Genomic DNA, 19620 nt, shown 5'->3' on the forward strand with positions numbered 1-19620 from the left:
CTCCTCCTCTCTGGTTGCAGGTGGTAATCAGTGAAATCAGCTGCTGTGGTGTTTGGTAGGAATGAAACCCTGCAGACTCTTGACCCTCCGTGGTACATGGGAGGCCACTGACTGAGTTGCTCAAGACTTGAAGAATTGCTCACATAACTGAGCCTGTTTTACGCTTTTATTTTGAAGGCAATGCCACCCAATTTCCGGTGTTTTTCTATCTGTCTATCTCGCTTGACGCAGCTCTTCTCCGTCCCGACGGCAGGCTGTGGTGAGATTGCAGTTTGTATTGCGCATGACAGGAATAACAGACAGATGAGGTCGCTGTGAGGATGTACATCATGTACATTGGCTGAAAAAGAGCTACACTGATGAGGTTAGACACCCAGTTTCTCACTAGCTACAAGTGCTACCCTGCTAATTACTGTTTAATAAAACTAAAGGACGGAATTAATGCTAAATGCTCATGCTGTGATTCAGTAGCTGAAACTGTTTTATATCTATTGTGTATAATTATTTCTCCTTATGGTATTAAACTTTACTGATTGAATAACTTCAATCATATTCCACTTAATACATTTGATAATTCTTTTGGCCAGATTTCATACATATAATTATAAATTGATAACTGAATTATATATTCCAATACTAAACCTCTTGTTTTTTGTCAAATAATGTGAGCAGTACATTCTTACTATTGATGCCTCAAAGAAAGCTGTGAAAGCTGTGTAAACATTTGTAATCTTTAAAAGTGTTTGTGTGCATATATGCACATATGCTGGAAGCACTGCACTTTTTATCTAAGCTCATTTACCTAGCCCTTCATCACAAGCATGTCTCAAAAGACTTTAAGAATGACCCTAGCTAGATCTAACTAATCAGCAATCAATCACATAACAAAATAAATGCGATACAGAAATGAGCCAGGATCCCTCCCCTGGTTATTTTTTGTTTATTTTCCTGTGCTGTTTTATATATGTTTTTTCTGTAGATTTGTATTCTTGTTCCAAATAAATAAAACTACACTGCTGTTTAATGCTTGCCGTCTAAAATGTGAATTACCTGTATATAATGTGATAGTGGAGATTCCATTGTGACTTTTTACAGTTTTGGTACACATTGTAGAGCCTCTATGCTAAGGACAATAAAGTAGGACTTGCAGAGAATAAATAAGATCAATCAGTAAAAAGTACTGGAATCATCTGACTCAGATGAGGATTAACACATTTCATAATGATTTTTAATAAATCAGTTCTCATAGACAACAGCAATCATTAGTAACAGAATAAAGGTTGGCAAAGTGTGATTACAAAAATACATTGAACCAATTTTATTACATATTCTGCTTTTAAACTCCCATGGCTATTACACAGCAGAAGAGATAAAAATGTAATTAAATCAGCAATTTTTAAAACACATGTAAGGATATTTATATTTTCATTGATTGCAACAGTAAAATAGAAGGTATTTTGTCAGATTCTTCTCTTCCAGTCAGGATTCACGATTCTCCTGTTCCAGCTTCACTTCGTTTGAACTACAATTGAACAAAAGAAAAGACATACATCACATATATACCACCCACTCCTGTGAACCTGTTACTATTAAGCATATGTGCTGAATATCCTAATTTAGCAGATGGGGTTCAGCACTTACCGCATTCTTCAGCAGGTTTCCAGATTTGGCAAAGATATTGTTTCTCCTTGCAGTGGCTGGTTTGTTGAGCTCCGGATTGTCCTGTGGGACTGTCTGGGGCTGAGAGGCGGGGTGGGATCGGGAGAGGTTGGGAGATGTTTGTGACGAGGGTTGTGACTGTGAATAGGACTGAGGTTTTAGGTAATTTTGGGTTTGGTTCACTGTATAAGGCTGAGTTGGGGCGTAGGACTGGGATGGTGTGTAGGACTGAGAAGGGGTGTAGGACTGAGAAGGGGTGTAGGATTGAGAAGGGGTGTAGGATTGAGAAGGGGTGTAGGACTGAGAAGGGGTGTAGGACTGGGATGGTGTGTAGGACTGGGATGTTGTTTTGGATTGAGAAGGTGTGTAGGACTGAGAAGGTGTGTAGGACTGGGATGGTGTGTAGGACTGGGATGTTGTGTTGGATTGAGAAGGTGTGTAGGACTGAGAAGGGGTGTAGGACTGGGCCTGTGAGTAGGTCTGTGTTGGTGTAGAAGATTGGGGCAGCGAGAAATACTGAGTTTGAGGTGGTAAGAAAGGATTGCTCGATGTGAAGCTCTGAGTGTTCAGGTACGGCTGTGTTTGTGAATAGGACTGGGGTACTGGGGTGGAGTCGAGCAAAGTGGGCGGCGGCGGCGGCGGGAAGCTATCGGCTCCGTCCTTCTCGTCCTCCTCGGCGGGGGTCCCGGAGCCTCCGAGATCATAGTGCCTCTTCCTGAGCTCCCCCAGGCGGACTCGCTCCTGGTCCAGCTGGTTCTCCAGTTCCAGCACCTTCACCTGGGATTTTGAGAACGCAAAACACACTTGCTACATACATGACCTCTGCTTTTGTCAATTACCTACTTGCTAGCAATACATAATACACAAAACAGGACGTCTGAGATAAACGGTGGGACATAAAAAGCTTTACCTGAGCCTCCATCTCCTCTTTCTTCAGCTTGATCAGAGACATACCAGAGAAGTCCATTGCGCCTGTGGAGACAGCGCAAAAGCAAACAACCACATGGAATCAGCACTTAGTCGAATTACAAGGCCCTTGATATGCATCGGCGTACCTCTTAACTCGCTCTCTCACCTTGGTCAGTGATCTGCTGCTGGCCATGTTTGGTGGAGGTGACGACTACAGCAGCCATGTCGTTCACGTGCCGCGAGGCCTGCTGCAGCGTGTGCAGCTTCTTGTTATTACGGTCAGCCTTCACCTGGAAACACGATAAGACATATGCAGAATATTAATGGGCCGCCAGATGAGTGGGTGATCAGACCATAGTTAAAGTGACATGAGCACGTTTTTACTTGAGTCCGTACCTTGGAGGCGGCGACGAGCTGGGCAGTGCTAGCAGCGATCTCATGCGAACAGGCGATGAGCTCCTCGTATTTACCGCTGTCAGTCACGACCCGGTCAGCCGAATCTCTGACAGCACAGAGATATACATACAGTCTGATTACAGGCTGATTTTTGGTGCTTTTGCATTACATTGTAATAATAATACAGGTATAATATGTAATACACGACTAATAATGTCTTACTCTGAATTGTCAGTGTTTTCATTTTGAGTCGATGGTTTGTGTTACTTACAGCATCTGCGTGGCCCCCCATCCTACAGCCTTAGAGGCAGAGATTAATCCCTCTGTCCAGCGGGAGTTTTTGGCATAAAATTCTTGTACAGATGCTGCCCCCTAGGGAGAGAAAAAGAGCATCCTTTAATGCATCTTCCTGCGACAGCTGATCCTTGTTCAAGCGCGGGTTCACTAGATTGACATTCTATAAATGCAGACTGGAACAAGTGTGAGATGAGTTCGTAATAGAAAAGACAATGCTTGTGTGACATCTTCAGCTGTGATGCAAAGTGAGGTGATCCCTCATTCACGGATCAAGTTTGTGCTGAAACATCCCCACTGCACCATATTTAGTATAACTAAGAGAAGAGAATGGGGGGAAATTGGTTTTTGAGAGCTGTGCATAAAAGTGTACACTTCTGTTGGGAAAGTAGACCAGTAGAAAATTCAAATCTCTCCTGAACTTTGATTGTGAACTTTAAGTGACGTTGTGTCACACCAACTCACCCTGCCTCCTTCCACGATGTCTTTCTGCAAGTCAGTAGAAGCTGTCACCAGCATGTGAATGGCCTGGAGAGGAGAAATACAGAACAGCTTATGGGTGAATCTGAATCTCAACCTGAGCTCACAGAAAATTATTTGAAAACAGGGAGACTTCTTACCTTCATCAGGTCTGAACAGGATCCGAGGATGCTGTGATGAAAAAGAACAAAGTGAAGAAGAAGAAAGAATGGAGGAAAGAAGCTAAAAAGCATACATTTCAGACAATATTGTTTACTTACCTCTGGTTGACCTCCAGCTTAATGCCAGATGTGTCTCTCCTTGCCTGATTCAGTATCTCCTGAGAAAAAGAAGAGATTGAAACAGAGGTGAGAAATGGTGGTTTCACCATATTGTGTGTGTGTGTGTGTGTGTGTGTGTGTGTGTGCATGTGCATGCAGTGTGTGTGGGTTTATCTGTCATTATGTGTGAGCATGTGTCCTTACATCCATGCGCAGCACAGCCTCCTCAATAGCAGTAGATGTAGCGATCATCTCGTTATCCACCATGTGTCCCAGCACCTCCTTTGGCACATCCTGTCCTTTTGGACGCAGCTCCTTAACAAGAAACAAGATGAATACATCATAGTTTGTTCTGTCAAACAGGTAGTGGAGCAAGTATTGGGGAAGTCTTTTTGATCTGGACATAAAAATCTGGTTTCCCCCAAACCTGTCCCAAGGCGAGGATGCGTTGAACAGTGTAGCGTGTTGCAGAGGGGTCGGCTCTCGGTAGGGTGGCTTGGAGCTTCAGCTCCTTCAGGAACTGCAGACAGTGGGTTGCACAATCCCGACAGCTGTCACTCAAACCTAGAGCACACCAAGAGACAGGATGGACTGCTCATTGTTTGTGTATTATGCATATAGTGTATGTGTTTCATAATGACAATCAATGTGTGTGTGTGTGTGTGTCTGTGTGTGTGTGCGTGTGTGTGTCTTACGGTCAGCCTGGTCAGTGGGAGCAGAGTGTGAGGTTGCTGCTCCATTGACAATAGTGTCAGCAGCAAGATGGGAGAACTGCGTTACTGCTCTCAACAAACCACTGGCATCTAGAAAGAATAGAAGAGGATCATATACGCTCAAATCACTTTCAGTTAAAAGCTTTCTTTGGAGCTCAAACACACACACTCATCTGAAAACACACAACTGATTACACACCATTCATGTTTCCCAGGTAGACCAAATGGCTCTGCTGCATTTTGTCTATGGAGCCCAGAGTGACCTCAGCTCGGTTCACCAAGTAATCTGAATGATAGTGGGAGAAAAAGTGGAATGGAAAAGCAGCTGGTGAGACAACTGAACAACCTACTTGAATGAATGAATGAATGAATGAATGAATAAAAGAGAGATTTACCAGGTGAGCTGGTGCAGCGGACATGTATGGGGTCATCCAGTTTGGCCACAGCATCCAGTATGATGCCCTCAGCCTCCACCACTGCACACTGCAGCAGACAGAACTGCTCCTCCTGCAGCTTCTGGGTCAGCTCGCCTTCACGACAGGCCTGCGATGACACGCGCAAACTCGTCAGCTCGGCACCTGAAGATGTTCATGAAATTCATAACAGCTTCACCACACAGCCATGCATACCTGTTGCTGCAGTTGGGCCTGCAAGCTTCCCAGTTCTCTGCTGCTCCTCTGCCTCTCCTGGTCCAGGGAGCTCTGCTGGTGTTGTGCTTGCTGTCTGAGGGAGTTTAGCTCCGCCTCCTGCTCCCTCACAGAGCGCAGCAACACGTCCCGCTCTGCCTGCAGCCCTGTCAGCGTACCGCTCAGCTGGGACCCCGCCTAGACATATAGAGCATTATAACCAGTCGTTTATCTCAAGAGGCATCGTGGACTATGTAAGGAAAAAAGGTCAGAAATTAACGTAAATGAAACCTACCATTTCTTTGCTTTGCAGGGCGCTGTTTGCACGTGTCACTTCCGCTCGAGCCAGGTCCAGCTCTCGTCTCAGTCTGTCGATCTCTAACTTCTGCTCTGCGTTGATGGCAAGCTGTAAAACACAGACATCATATGCAAGTAAATGTGAGTCCGGTGGAAGTTTTATTGTGCAGGAGGGAATTTTTCTAAATGAATTTGGAAGATGAAGAGTTCTGGGTGCCTTCAGACCATCAGGAGAGCCTTCAGAGTGGCTTTATGTGCATATTTCCTACGAGCGGTTTGATTCTCTGTCGTCGGTTCATACCTGTTGCTGGAGCTGAGCCCTCAAGGCCTCCAGCTCTCTGTTGTTCCTGTCCCTCTCCAGGTCCAGGGAGCCCTGCTGGTGTTGTGCCTGTTGTCTCAGGGAGGAAAGCTCTGCTTCCTTCTCCATGGCAGAGCGCAGCAGGACGTCCCTCTCTGCCTGCAGCCCTGCCAGGGTGCTGCTCAGATGGGATCCCTCCTGAAGACGACGAAAGAAAGGTAAACGTGGCAATTGAATGAGACAGATTTACTCGTTAAAAAAAGTGTGTGTGTATTTTAAGTTTTACATCCCTATTTCCATCAGTCTTACCATCTCTTTATTTCCCAGAGCATTGTGAATGTGAGCCAGTTCTGCTCTTTGCTCCAGTAACTGTCTGTTTAGCTGGTCCACCTCCTGCTGCCGCTGATCCATCTAATCAGGAGAGGAGACATCTAGTCAATATTCAGGATAGTTTTCATCAGATTATGGTTAAAAGGTTGATGTAAGGTTGAAAGGAGTTGTTCTTTATTAGTTGTACTAAGGATTAAGGAGGAGGATAAGTATTAAGGAGTCCCCACCTTGATTCTGTTCTCCTGTCTGAGATGGTCCAGCTCGTTAGCTAGCTGCTGTCTGGCCCTCAGCAGATCATCTTGGTCTTGTTTTGAATTGGTGAGAATCTTCACCGTGTCTGCATTCTGCACACGTAAACACAAACAACAACAAATCCACAATTCAGAGTAAGTAACAAACGCCTTATCAGACAGTGAGCAAGAAGCAACAGATGAACAGGCACATGTATGGACAGCCAGACACATATTTACGATACGGGCGAACTGCACCTTCTTCATTAGGTCAGCATGACTGGTAACCAGCTCCGCGTGTCTCTCTTTGAGTTGAGAAAAACGAAGCTCTGCTGCCTGAGCTCTACCTGTGTTGAGAAGAGAAGATAAATAAGAAACACTGAAATAATATAGCTCGACTACCTTGGGATCCCTATTTCATACACAAGCAAAAGTGTGCACTCACTATCTGCCTCCTTGTATCCAACCTGCGCCCCTGCATTGGCAACAGTGGCACACCGTAAAGCCTGTACTTCCATCCGCAGGTGTTCATTGTCCACCAAAGCCATCTGCTTGTGAGTGCGCTGCTCCTCCAGCTCCGCATCGAGACGGTTCACTTGAGACTTCAACTCGGTCACACACCTCTGAGCCTGCGATTAGGTGGAACAGGGGAGTTATCAATGTTTCACACGATGGTATATAATACACACACACACAAACCCAGACTTACCTCAGTCTTGATGAGGTGCAGCTCTGGTTTGAGCACCTCCAGCTCCCTCCTCAGACTGTCGGTCTCCGTCTCCCTCTGCTCCACCCCAACATCTGGTACTCCCATTTGGCTGAGCAGGTAGTACTGCCACAACACAAAAACATTTTCCATGATGCCAGACAAAGAAGTGGAAAACACTAACAGCACATATGAAAAGTGATTTGTCTATTGATTTAGGTCTTACAGTACCTGTGGCATCTGTGGGGCTTCCCTGTGCTCTGGCTGTGGCTCCACCTCCTCTTCCTCATAATGCTCCTCGTTGGGCATAACTACCACCGGCTTCTTATACTCGGCCAGGGCAGCGGCACGGAGGAAGTTTGGAGGAGACTGAGGGTATTCGACAAACAAAATGCAGTTATGCACAATGGGAATACACACGCACGCGCATACAACACAGACGTGTATGTACTTGTGGAAACACACAACCGATTACTTACATCTGGTAGGTCCGGGATCAGGATGACAGTTTTAAAGAACTCCGTTTCTCTGGCTCGGTCAAAGAACTGTGTGAGACTGAAGAACAGACAGTTGTCACTAATAGCTCTCTGATCCATGAGGGACATAAGAGTCTGTGTTTGATAAATGATAACGTACCTGGTGAACAGATCACGGAACCGCTCCCGATGTCCAAGAAGAGCATCTGCTGAAATACCTACAAAACAAAGGATATGATTGATATAGGGTTTGATTTAAGACAAACTTGCATGTGTGTATGTGTGTGTGTGTGTGTATGACTCACGGCTGTGAAGTTTGAACATCAATTTGACAGAGAAGTGATAGAGAAAGCTGCAGTCCAGTATGAGGGGTATCAGAGGCGCCAGGCGGCACTGTCCAGCTGGAGTAGTAGATTTGGCGCCGTTGGTGTCCAGCTGACGCAGCACTTTAAGCAAGAACAAACAAAGACAAATTAAAAGCGGTAGATCAACATTACTCACATACAGATTATTACCAATAATTAGGAGATGTCTATGGTAAGGATTAACAACAATGAAACCTGAACAGTGCAAAGAGAGACACCAGCTGATGGACTAACCTGTCTCAGCCATCTTCAGGCCGGCGTCCATGTAATCCAACAGTTCCTGCGTCATATCTAACCTGCAATATGTTGAAACGAGGTTCATGCATTAATCCACAAATGTAATGTTTAACAGTAGTAGTTGCTCAACAGCAAGAGTGCATGATTGTGGGTAAGAAGTAGAAACTTACACTTTGTTCATGTCACTTCCGGCCTCTCTCTCCACAGTCTCATCGCTGGCCTCCAGGTTACCTGGGATTGTCTTGTGCTGTGGAAGAGAACGTTTATTTATCATTGCCTAATAATGTCCTAACATCACTAACATTGTAGAGGTCGTCCTATATCACAGTAAAGAACAATTTAAACAATCTCACCTTAGCGTGAAATTCCATTTTGAGGCAGAGGAATTTAGCAGACAAGGCGACGATGTGACCGTATCGATCATGCAGGTTTCCCTGGGAAGACACATACTAGCGGTCATTCACTCACACTTAGATGTCACATAAATGTAGGAAGATTGGTGGGAAATTATTGTACTTTTGTCTCAAGTATTGAGTATTTTGAGTGCATTTCTCATCATATTACTCACCCAGAGAATGCCCATATCTTTGACATTGCGGCAGTATCTGTTGGAATCTCTAACAGCCTGCAGATCAGACACACGGGACAAGGAGCTTTAGATGATGCAGGTGTGGAAGAAGACGCGAGAGTGGCAGTTTGACAAGTTTATTCAATCTGTAGGTAGGGAGCCAAGGAACTCAAAATCTGGATGATTACACAGAGTTTTATAGTGTTGAATATTCATGATTATGTTAATACAGATAGAATATAATAAAGCTATTGGTCAAAAAGTATAAGGTCATATGAACAAGACTGAACAGCCAATGATAATTATAGTTCTAGCACTTTAATGAGTAATAAGGTGACCCCCTTCTTCTAGAAGACAACAAGTTATTTTGTGGCCTTCACAAAATAACTTATCTGAGATTTCGGCATTTGCACACTCCAGGCTCACAGTTCTGTGAGAAACACACCAGATGTTACTTTAGAGTTTCATCTTATAATGGTGAAGCAGATTCAGGCACTTCAGCTGTAAATATGGGTCAAAGGTTACATTAAGTGAGCATGTAGATTTGTTGCTTAAAGGTACTTTTCCATTTCTTCCTCAACACAGGGACATCAACACCACGAGTGGAAGGGGGTGGGAGAGCGCAATGAAAAGGAAAAACAGAAGAGACAAAGAAGAAGATGGAGAAGATGGAGGGGATACCAATATTCACTTCACATCAGTGTAGAAGTTGAACTTACATTCGGGTGTCCGTCCCTTAGCAATTTGTGCAGCAGGTTGCAGAACTTCCAGCTGACCATGGAGTTGCTGGACAGAGGCAGGTTCAGGATGTAGGACCAGAAGGTGGTGGCTCCACCCTCCTTATGTGTCCCCATGATGATATCGTCACAGTGGTGAAGGAAACTCAAGAGACCAAAATACTAAAACACCACATGCAGACGCAGACACACCCAACAGACCCATGGCAGGGCACAGTAGGCCACAAATGGGGATCACTGTAAAGTTTGCATAAATACTTTGTGGGGAAAAAAAATAATCAAATAGTATGCAACCATCTGTTAAGAGCGGTGAAATAACCCATGTGATCATTTTTTTTTAAATCAGATGTTTTGGGTTTTTAAACTCATCTGTTACTAAGTCATACTCCAAGCTGCATTATCCCAAGCCACGGGGTAATCAATAGGTAAAAAGGATACTGCGTACATATTTCTCTTTCAGCGGAGTTTCACTGGAGGTGACGGTTTTGCTGATGCTATGGAGCTGAAAGAAATGAGAGGACAGCCATCACATTTATCTTGAGGTACATCTTAAAACAGCTGAATGAGGAAGTCGATATTATTCTGCTGCTTGGCCATAGAGACACATACTAGATTTAAAAAAAAAGGTTGAAACTCAGCCAGGAGGACATATTTAAAAGGAAGCAAAAATGTTGGAACTTCATTTTTTAAAGTTTAAACTCATATAAGTCACACAGAACTCATTTACAACATGCTCAAAATTAACACACATTTCTCTTGCTCTTCTTTTACTGGTTATCACTTCACAAGAGACATTTTGGTAACGCCTGTACATCAATTCTAATCCTATATCAAATTTGCCTTCAAACGAGGCATCAGTGAGCCGATTTTTTTTTCTAGAGTAACCTACCAGTAAACAAAAAAAAAAAAAAAAAAAACTTTTGCCATGGCATCATCCCTCAACCTTTTCCCAAAACAGACTAAATGTCTTACCTGCTGTTTGCCAAACTGCTCTTTCTCCGCAGCCAAAGCCTTTTCAGTCTTATTATCACTTTTGGTCTTCGCTTTACTCATGTTGCAGTTATAATCCACTCAAATTGAACGTCCGATGTGTGGATCCAGAGCGCTCCCAGTCCGGTTCTCCGGCCGAGTTTACCTGTCTGCGCCGTCGCCTCTTTAAAAAGATAGGTGCATCAGGCGCGCCGTGCGCATGTCTCCAAACTGGTTTCCTCTTTAATTCACTTTTCCCTCGTCGTATGCCGTTAATAAATCGAACTGTTACATCTAACAGTAGCAAAATAACTGGGACAGCGCAGTTTCTCCTGTAAGTAAAAGCGCACCAACCTCTTGCCAACTACTGGGAAATAACTCCGCAAATGTCTGCGATGGTCTGACGATAAAATACACTTGATCTGTGGTTTTGTACATAAATATTTTATATATATAAAAAAAAAAGTATTTAGATGATTACCAGGTTACAAGCAGTACAAACTTCAACATCAATCACGATTTTCTGAGTCATCAGGCAAGGCAGTGAAACTGGAATGACAATAGGACACGCCACTCAACAGCCCGGTAGGACTGGTTTCACATCTCAGCCACTCTTGACAAAGTGTCCTTTAAAGCTCTTGGGCAGGATTAAAAAAAAAAAGTCCATCTCTGGTGCACTGACAAACAACATACAGTCCATATAGTAAGCAACTGGCACCAAGTTAAATGATCTTCTGAGTAAAAAAATATTCAACACCTCATGACAGTCTGAGTGATATTACATATTAAAAGTCCTTTTCCTGAGAAGACGGTAGAATTCAACCATTGGCTATGAAGGATTCAGTGTCTGACTGAAACTAGAAGTTCATTTTTTGTGTTATACTGTAGTAATACCAACATGAACACAGACTCCAATGCTAAACAGTCACATTGGTAAATACTGAAGTCAGGAATTCTCTCTTCAAAAATGTGTCTTCAAGTCAATGTGAAGCTGTCTGCATGGCTCACTGGTGCTGTGTCGGGGCATTGGGCTTTGGGTGGAGTTTCACTGACCTGGTGGGAAAAAAATAAAGCAGTTACATCTGTGTCTGTGAAGGGAGGGACACTTTAAACATAACATTTCACACCCTTGTCGCCACACCCCTTGAATGCAAATGGTGAAAGAAAAGGAAAAGGGTTGAGAGACAGAGCATGATGAGAGTCTACCTTGTGTGTCGAGGGAGTGTGGTGGTGGTGGGGCGAGGCCTGGCAGGTGTGGCAGTGAAGGGGCTCAGCGGCCCCGCTGTCCTGGCTTCTGTTGAGGCGGACGGCAGTGTCGCTGTCCTGCAAGCAGCTGAAGGGTCTCAGCGTGGCGTGCTCCAAACTGGCCACCACCTGCCTGGACTCATCCAACAGCCGCTGCAGAGAACAAGCGGAGACGGGACGGTCACCCTGACAAGAGAGGGGAAGAAGGCTCTCAGCAACAGTTTGTGAACTGTAAAAAATATGAATTCTGGATGTAATCAGAAAAGAAGCATTTGACAATCTATAACTTGTCAGTAATCTATTCTTTAAGAGTCTCTTACATCCTTGAAGGCAGCTGAGAAGAGTCCCAGGTCGCCACTGGTTGTGCCTTGCAGACTGGCCGCTGGCAGAGAGGCAATGTCGCTTACAGTCCCACAATTCCTCACCCTGAGTGAGAAAGGCGACAGGCTGTCCAGGCACCCACATTTTAAATCATCCTGGCTAGGAGACAAACAGAGAAAATATCTCACATATATTTTATGCACTTGTAGATGCAACTAGATTAAAATCTTGGCGTTTCATTCTATTGACACTCAGTCCATTTAATATGTGTAGTATGAAGGTGTACTAAGTTATACATTCAAGTGTTAGTATGGCATTGTTAGTGGTCTTAGCTACAGTATGTCTTTTCCTATCAGGTGTAGCTGGGATCCTGCTGAGCTCTGTGATTTATATCTAGTAACAGTATGGCGGAGGCTTTGGCCTCTAGACTTCCATTAAACACAGCCATCCATGCTCCTGCGCTCAGCCTCTCTCTGGTTTTCAGCCCCACCAGCACACTGGGTCACGTCTGCCCTGCACTGCACTGCTGCTATTATAACTGGTTGTGTCAGTAAGACAGCGAGTCACAGCTAAGTGTAAAAGAGCTGGGTCCTGTCTGTTCCACACATCATTCTGTGCACAACTAGTTGTGTCAGTGACACTGTTCTGCCCACAAATATTACCCATCTGTTTACTTCTGCTCAAGCCGTCTCAAAAGCGGATGGCCTTGTCTTTTCTGTGCTTACACTATCTTTCTCATAGCTAGCCACTAACACAGTTTCTGTATCCTGTGACTTCACTGCTTGCCCTGATGTTTCCTGATGAATGGAGGGATGGCCATTATCAACATTTTGTAACTCGAGGAGTCCTCTTCGACAGTCTCTGTCTCCTGCAGTTCTCGTCTCTCTGCCTGACCCTGAGACCCTGAAAAGTGACTCAAGTTATACTCTTTTGTCACAGAGATGCTCTCACTGCACAGTAAACACGCTGGCTTTGTGCCAACAAGCACAAATACTTCTCTGTCCACTCACTGTTAAATTGCCTGTTTTCATAGTCGATTTATTTGTTTGAGCAGAGAGCAACATTTTGGTGACCAGTCTGGTTTGGTCTGAAAGCTAGCTACCCAGCGACAAGAGAAAGTGGGCGAACACAGAGCTTGCCACAGTTTGTCTGTGTTGACTGTAGGTTGTGAATACTTCCTCCCATCAGCTGTTTGCACCGAAAGGCTGGGACAAACAGGAACAACTTATTCTGTTGTTGAAAATTACACAAAGCACACACATTTTTATGGGATAAATCCTTTTTTTTTTTTTATTAGTTGCTTTGAAATTACTTAATTTGGCCTGCCAATTGAACAACCCTATTATATGGGGAGTGGGTGCATAAAAGCTTGATGTGCTGTGGTTTTCTCTTGATGCTGGCAGTGCATGTAGGCCTTCACTAGTCTGACCAAGGGAGTGAGTCTATGTTGTAGTGGGGTCCAAGGTGAGTTCAGAAGGTGCCATGGTGTAGTCAGATAGTCCAGATATATACTCCTCTCTCTCATCTGGTTCATGTTTCTCCGTTATTGGCATGGCAACCAGGGGATTTGGGGCATTTAGTTGGGGCTCTGACCTCATAACCTGGCTGCACTGACACTGGTCCTCTCTATCTGTCCCCAGACTGCTCACTGACTCCAACATAGTGGCTTCTCTGCAGCCACAAGAACAGAATAATCAAGTTAAAAAAAACGCATGCTCTTCACTGTGCATTCACTCTTTACAGCCACGTCTTCCTTGTTCACTATTCACCTGCCATGTGATCCCGGACTGGTCTTCTCCCTCAGGGATTCGCGGGCGCTCTCTAGGTTCAGCTGCAACAGCTGAAGGTCATTCTGCTGATTCTCGCACACCTGCACACATACAGCATTATTTTACATTTCAGAATATCTGAGACACATCAAACTATCCAAAACCATTAACTTTAAATAAATAAACACAGAATTTTCCAAAATGTTCCAAAAATTTGGTGCTGGGCAATATTATTTCTTGTCATTACTGTGCAGTCTAAACAAGTATTGGACATTAGTGACCCAGAGCGACACAGCCAAGGTGAACAAACTGCAAGAACACCCTAAGGTATGCTGTGAAACCAGAATGGCACCTCTGACGTCAGTAACACTGTGAGGAGGAGGAATGAGGAAAGAAGTAAACCCTAGCCTGTGATATAACATCTGGAGAGGCGTTTTATTATTAAATTATGCTGATGTGTCATTGTTCTTGGTTGTTCTTTGTTTTGCAGCAATGTCACAGTAGTAAAACCGGGGAAAACCGACTATTGGATAAGAGTTGGTTTTTACCCAATATATATAAATATACCTGACGCAGACAGTGGAGCTCAGACTGCGTGCGTTCCTGTTTGGAGCCAGCCAGTGCCAGCAGCTCATCTTTCCAGCTGTCTCCCTCCCCTGGTAGGAAAAATCAAATGTTATGATTACTCCCCAGTGTCAAAGTGAGGTAGGACTGGCTTTTCTTGTTAACAGGAGCAATGCCCTAACAGGCTGGTTGAAACAGTATCTTAAACCAGCTGTTATTGCATAGATCAAACTCCAGAGAAGGAGCCTAAAGAAATGAAATGGGAATATACTGTATACCCAGAATACCCAGAACACCACGGTCATTATCTCCACATACTCCTGCTGAACTGAATGTTGTCTCAATTTCACTTTAGTTGCGTCCATAAACAATGGTAATGCTGGACTGCTTTATCTGGGTAAATTACATTTTATGTTTGCAATCACTGGTAAATGCTTAAAATAATAGGTTGTGTTGACTTGCAGCAGTGTGTGGTGTACCTGACAAGACCAGATCCCTGCACAGCAGCTGGTGCTCCTGTTTGAGACGGATGATCTCCTCTCTCTGGGCGCTGCTTTGTGTTACCTGCTGCTGCAGCTCCTCTATAACCAGGACAGGATATAGTAAATCTCCTACATCCTGCTTCTTTAGTTAACTCTGCATGTTGTGGGTCTATTTATTCCATATTCAAATTGAGAACTACTGAAAAATAAATCAGCGAGGGGACTATAACATGATTGAATAAAACAGGTCCTCTGGAGTCGTTAATGAAACTTAACACTTAACCCTGGCATGTACCTTTAAGATGCGTGTTCTCGTGCCTGGCCTCCCTGTAACGGCGTTTATTTTCCTCCAGCTCTCTCAGGAGCCTGCTTTCCCGTGAGCTACTCTCCTTCAGTGACGTCTCCAGGTCTCGTTGGCGTCCTGTGAGGTCGACAATATGAGCGTTGGCCTCAGTCACATCTTTGTCCTGATGGGGAAAACAATCACATTGGCCCATTATGTCACACAACTGTACACAGATATACAGCGCGCAATGCCGTTCCTACCAGTAACCGACATAGATATAAGGCTATCATATAAACATATTTTACAAAATATATTACGGTTATTACCAAGAAATAACTTGAACTTGTAAAAGTGTACCTTGAGTTTGAGCATGGCACTCAGTTCCTCCTCCCTGACCTGCAGAGAGCCGACTTGAGAGGACAGAGCCGTGACTGTCGAGTTGAGGCTCTGATTCTTCTCCTAAGGGACAGCAACAGTAACCAAGATGCTTGACTTAAAAATTCCTGCTTTACCAGATTTTTTTTTTGTATTTTCTATGTAATAAGGCTAACAAATTTAGCGTAAAATTAAACATATTTTTGTGTGCCAAAAACCACAGCAGTGAGCCTTTCATTATAACCAAGTATTAAAGAAATTAAAGGTAGAAAAATGAAGCCTCTGATGAAGAGCTGATTCCTTTGCTAAAATTACAGTAAGGATTACTACACTTTTTAGGATGTAATGTTCAATGACATTTTCAGGGTGTTGTTGATCAAACTGTCATTGTGCAATGTAGCAGCACTTAATATAGTTTTACATCTTAAATTAATTCAAAATGACAGTGCCAAAATTTGGTGATGCCATTCGTACGAAGGAGGTCTGGGGAAATTATTTCTGGTGACTTCTGAGAGACGACTCTATAGCTCCCTGACTTTTGAGGACCATCACAAAAATTACATGAAAATAATTTTCTCATTGTCTACATCTTTCTCATGGCTGCAAACTATTCTTCAAATTTTCCAAGATGTGTGGGAACCCAGACAGTTATTGAGATGTTTAAGGTACATTTTCAGATACACTAGGAGCCTGTGGAGGTGATGATCCAATGCAAAATTTCTACCAAATATCTCAATAATGGAAAAAGACTAACTGCTATCAAGGCAAAAGCCATATATCAAAAACACTGGGATTATCCTTGGTGAGTTGTCCTGGTTCTTCTGTATTCATCTTACTACTGCACATGAGGTAAACAAGGTATTTGGTTAATAAAGTGTAAATGTGTGTTAATGTTGCACCAGTACCTCAAAGTCTTGACATTTTTGGCTGATGTGCTGCTGTTTCTGACCAAGCTTATGAAGCTGCTGCTGGGTTACACCAAGCTCCTTTTGGACCTCCTTCTCCCTGGTTTCCACCATCCAGACACGTTTAGTCAAGACTCTGATCACCTCATTACGCTTCTGCAGCTCGTCTATGCAAATAACAAAAACATAAAAAAAAGATGTTCTGTACGATTGTATGATTTGACAGGAAATTACATGATTGCCTGCATTTTTTTTTTAACAAAGCCTTCACTGTAGTATCAATAGCCTAGTGGCCTCTGCCTCCTCACCATCCAAACGGGCACACCTCTGCTCCAAGGTAAGCACTTTCTGGCGGTCTTGCTCCCAGGCCCGGAGCTGCCTGTGGTGGAAAGCAGCCATGGTGTTGAGCTCTCTGTCCCTGTCCTTCAACTCAGCAATCAGCAGCTGCAGCTCCCTCCTCTGCCTCTGGATGGTGGCACCCTCCATATCACTCACTGAAAGCTTTTCAAACACACCCAAGGTGAAAAAGACAATTTGGCCACAAAGAAAAGCGCACACACAAATTCACAAAGATCAACTAAAAGAGAAAAGAATATAACCCATTTATGGTGGTAGCAATTTATATGGATTTAATGATATTTCATATTACCTAGCCAAAACGCAATTTCTGTATAACAATTTGATTTTGCTGCGTGACATCATTGTATTTTTTTTTTCCAGTAATTAATACAGAGATGGACTGATTTTTATTTATTTATTTTTTTTAATCTTGGAGACCATGTTCATGTTCTAACTACTGAGGACAATTTGGCACTTAAGGGATGAGTACTAAAGCTGCCCTCCTTAAATAAAGCTACTGTATGTAATTAAGGTTATGTGCTGTGTAATGAGAGAACCAAAGAGAGTATATATCTCACCTGACTGTCCTGTAAGAGAGGGGAGCAGGGGGAGTCTGTGGGGATGGGTTGGGTACTTCTGGCCAACTGTCTTGCCATCCTGTCCATTTCACTGTTAGATGGGAAGAAAACTTGGTTGGCATCCAGAGGAGCTCCACCATTTTCCTGAAAAGTTGCATTATTCATATCATAAGACATTATGAATGCATGACTATGAAGCGTTTATAGTATTAGGCATTTACAGTGCTACAGTCACTAACCTTTTTCACTGGAGTACTGTGCCTGGGTTCAGCTGAAGTACCTAAAACAATATCAGAGGATTTGTTTACCATTAAGCTCTGTGTCTGGTAGGTGTACCAAAAAACATGAAACTTTAGGCCTATTGCCAGGTCTAAATTTTAGTTACTACCTGCTAGAGAATTTATTTTATCATATAATTTATTGATTATCTACCTAGGTATATCAAAAAGGACAGTTGCTACAGACCTAAGTTAATCATCTCCACACTTTGCTAACCTAGTGTTATGTGTTTACCAGATGACCATGTTGAACAGGCGGATGACTTTCTTCCATTTGAACGGCATGCTCTTCTCCCTTCGTCCATCAGAAGTCACTCATATCGATTATATAACTCCAACTCCTACAATTTACGTTGGTATGTCGCTAGCAAGCTCCGGCTTGATAATAAACTTCTGGGTTAAGTTACTTTCATCACTGTTGGGCTAGTGGGCATCTTTGACTAACGTTTAACAAGTGGGCATGCCAGTCAGTTAGCAAACAAAGCTAACGTTAAGTAGCCTATCTTTCCAACTAATAGTTAGACTAGTGTTTGCTAACGTAATTTAGCAGTAAATAGCCGAACTAACAAACCATGGCATAACAGTGCATAAACATTGAATATCGTTAACTAAGTTCTCTCGAAGTTTCAAACAGCCAGTAACTGGATAGTTTGACTTTTTAACGTTCAAATTAGTGAAGCAGGGAAAATATTATGGATAGGGACAAGTCGATTACGTCACCAGGATAGTATTGGAGATTTGAGGACCAGCTTTGGGGTCGCACAATGCTTTTTCAAAATATTCTTATTGAAATCTCAAAGAAACAGAGCAAAAAGAGAAATAACGAGCGTAACTAGAACTCCTCGTCCCAAAACAATCCATGGTAACCACTGTGTTCAAGAATTCCACATGTTCTCACTTCCGTACATTTTGGCTCAACCTTGAAATACTCAGCCCAGATTGTAGGACCGGGGGTAGTCCAAGTCAGCAGAAATAAGAGTAGGACATACATCTGAAATATATATTAAAATGAATTCCAAAAAGCGGCACCTCTGTAGTCACTTAAAGAAAACTATAATATAATATAATATAATATAATATAATATAATATAATATAATATATGAGTACATACACATTTTACTGACATCCTTCCAGCAATTGAGCAAATAAAAATGTTTTCATTCATACATATGATGATTGTCACCCTTTTATTCACTGCACTTATGATGTTTTTACATTACAGTGCTATGAACAATTGCCTTTCATATTGCTGAATTGTCTCCTGCCTCCTTGTCAAACACTCAACCCATGCTGCTGCTTGCCAAAGTTAGTTTAAAATATGTCCACATTCTTGGGAACATTTTGATCAACACCAGTGTCATTACATCCAGTTCTGAATGACTAAAGAAGCTAGACAAAAGGAGGAGGGATTGAGCCTGACTCACCTCTCTTACAAAAAAGTCCTGTAGGCCCTATTGTGTCCTGCAGGATCCTAGGAGAGACGCATGACAGTTTTTAATAATAGACACAGTCTATTATGGCTTATTTTGTGTTGGCCAGTGACCTCTGTCAAGTTTGTCATTGTAATCACATTGGTGAAGATTTTTGCAATGTCCAAGATCTCCATTGCAGAATCTGCCCCTTGTTTTTGGCAATTTATGACTTGATTTAAGCTTAAACTTGGATTTGAACCCACAATCCATGAGAGGCTGATGCTTTACCTACTGAGCCAAACTCCTGTCATGGGTTTACTGAGGAGAAACTAACTAAAGGGAGAAGTAGTGCAACACTGCAGCCTACTGACAGTGCTAATCACTATAGATGAAGAGTCAGTAACTATAAAGTTATAGAACATTGTAGTGCTCTCCATTAACATGTTAGGCACGTAAAAACAAGCTTGGCACAAAACTACACTACGCCCATTTAGCTGGGGCTGTAGCTCTGCAGC

The 19620-nt window shown here is 43.1% G+C and overlaps 2 protein-coding genes across 2 annotated transcripts; both read right to left on the reverse strand.

The window, feature by feature from the left end:
* Positions 1 to 1200: 1200 nt before the first annotated feature.
* Positions 1201 to 11500, reverse strand: hip1ra (huntingtin interacting protein 1 related a). The gene is made up of 33 exons (XM_071898359.2): positions 10554 to 11500; positions 10020 to 10083; positions 9564 to 9706; positions 8845 to 8901; positions 8630 to 8710; positions 8447 to 8523; positions 8274 to 8335; positions 7980 to 8120; positions 7835 to 7892; positions 7678 to 7753; positions 7430 to 7567; positions 7202 to 7324; positions 6938 to 7121; positions 6751 to 6839; positions 6490 to 6606; positions 6242 to 6343; positions 5936 to 6130; positions 5633 to 5743; positions 5341 to 5535; positions 5107 to 5254; positions 4911 to 4997; positions 4694 to 4801; positions 4426 to 4562; positions 4203 to 4313; positions 3999 to 4057; positions 3879 to 3909; positions 3724 to 3786; positions 3236 to 3336; positions 2965 to 3070; positions 2735 to 2858; positions 2570 to 2631; positions 1642 to 2436; positions 1201 to 1522 (listed from the first exon to the last, which is right to left on the reverse strand). The coding sequence occupies exons 1-33, from the start codon at positions 10632 to 10634 to the stop codon at positions 1487 to 1489; spliced, it is 4062 nt and encodes a 1353-aa protein (XP_071754460.2). The 5' UTR covers positions 10635 to 11500; the 3' UTR covers positions 1201 to 1486.
* ccdc62 (coiled-coil domain containing 62) lies at positions 11475 to 18447 on the reverse strand. The gene is made up of 13 exons (XM_071899131.2): positions 17910 to 18447; positions 17654 to 17694; positions 17415 to 17558; positions 16806 to 16998; positions 16498 to 16664; positions 15575 to 15676; positions 15227 to 15398; positions 14929 to 15030; positions 14453 to 14541; positions 13886 to 13986; positions 12116 to 12275; positions 11757 to 11981; positions 11475 to 11603 (listed from the first exon to the last, which is right to left on the reverse strand). Exons 1-13 carry the CDS (start codon positions 17995 to 17997, stop codon positions 11526 to 11528), a joined length of 1662 nt encoding a protein of 553 aa, XP_071755232.2. The 5' UTR covers positions 17998 to 18447; the 3' UTR covers positions 11475 to 11525.
* Between the last annotated feature and the right edge of the window lie 1173 nt (positions 18448 to 19620).

The sequence above is a fragment of the Centroberyx gerrardi genome, chromosome 2 (assembly GCF_048128805.1).
Source record: "Centroberyx gerrardi isolate f3 chromosome 2, fCenGer3.hap1.cur.20231027, whole genome shotgun sequence".
Lineage (NCBI taxonomy): Eukaryota > Metazoa > Chordata > Actinopteri > Beryciformes > Berycidae > Centroberyx > Centroberyx gerrardi.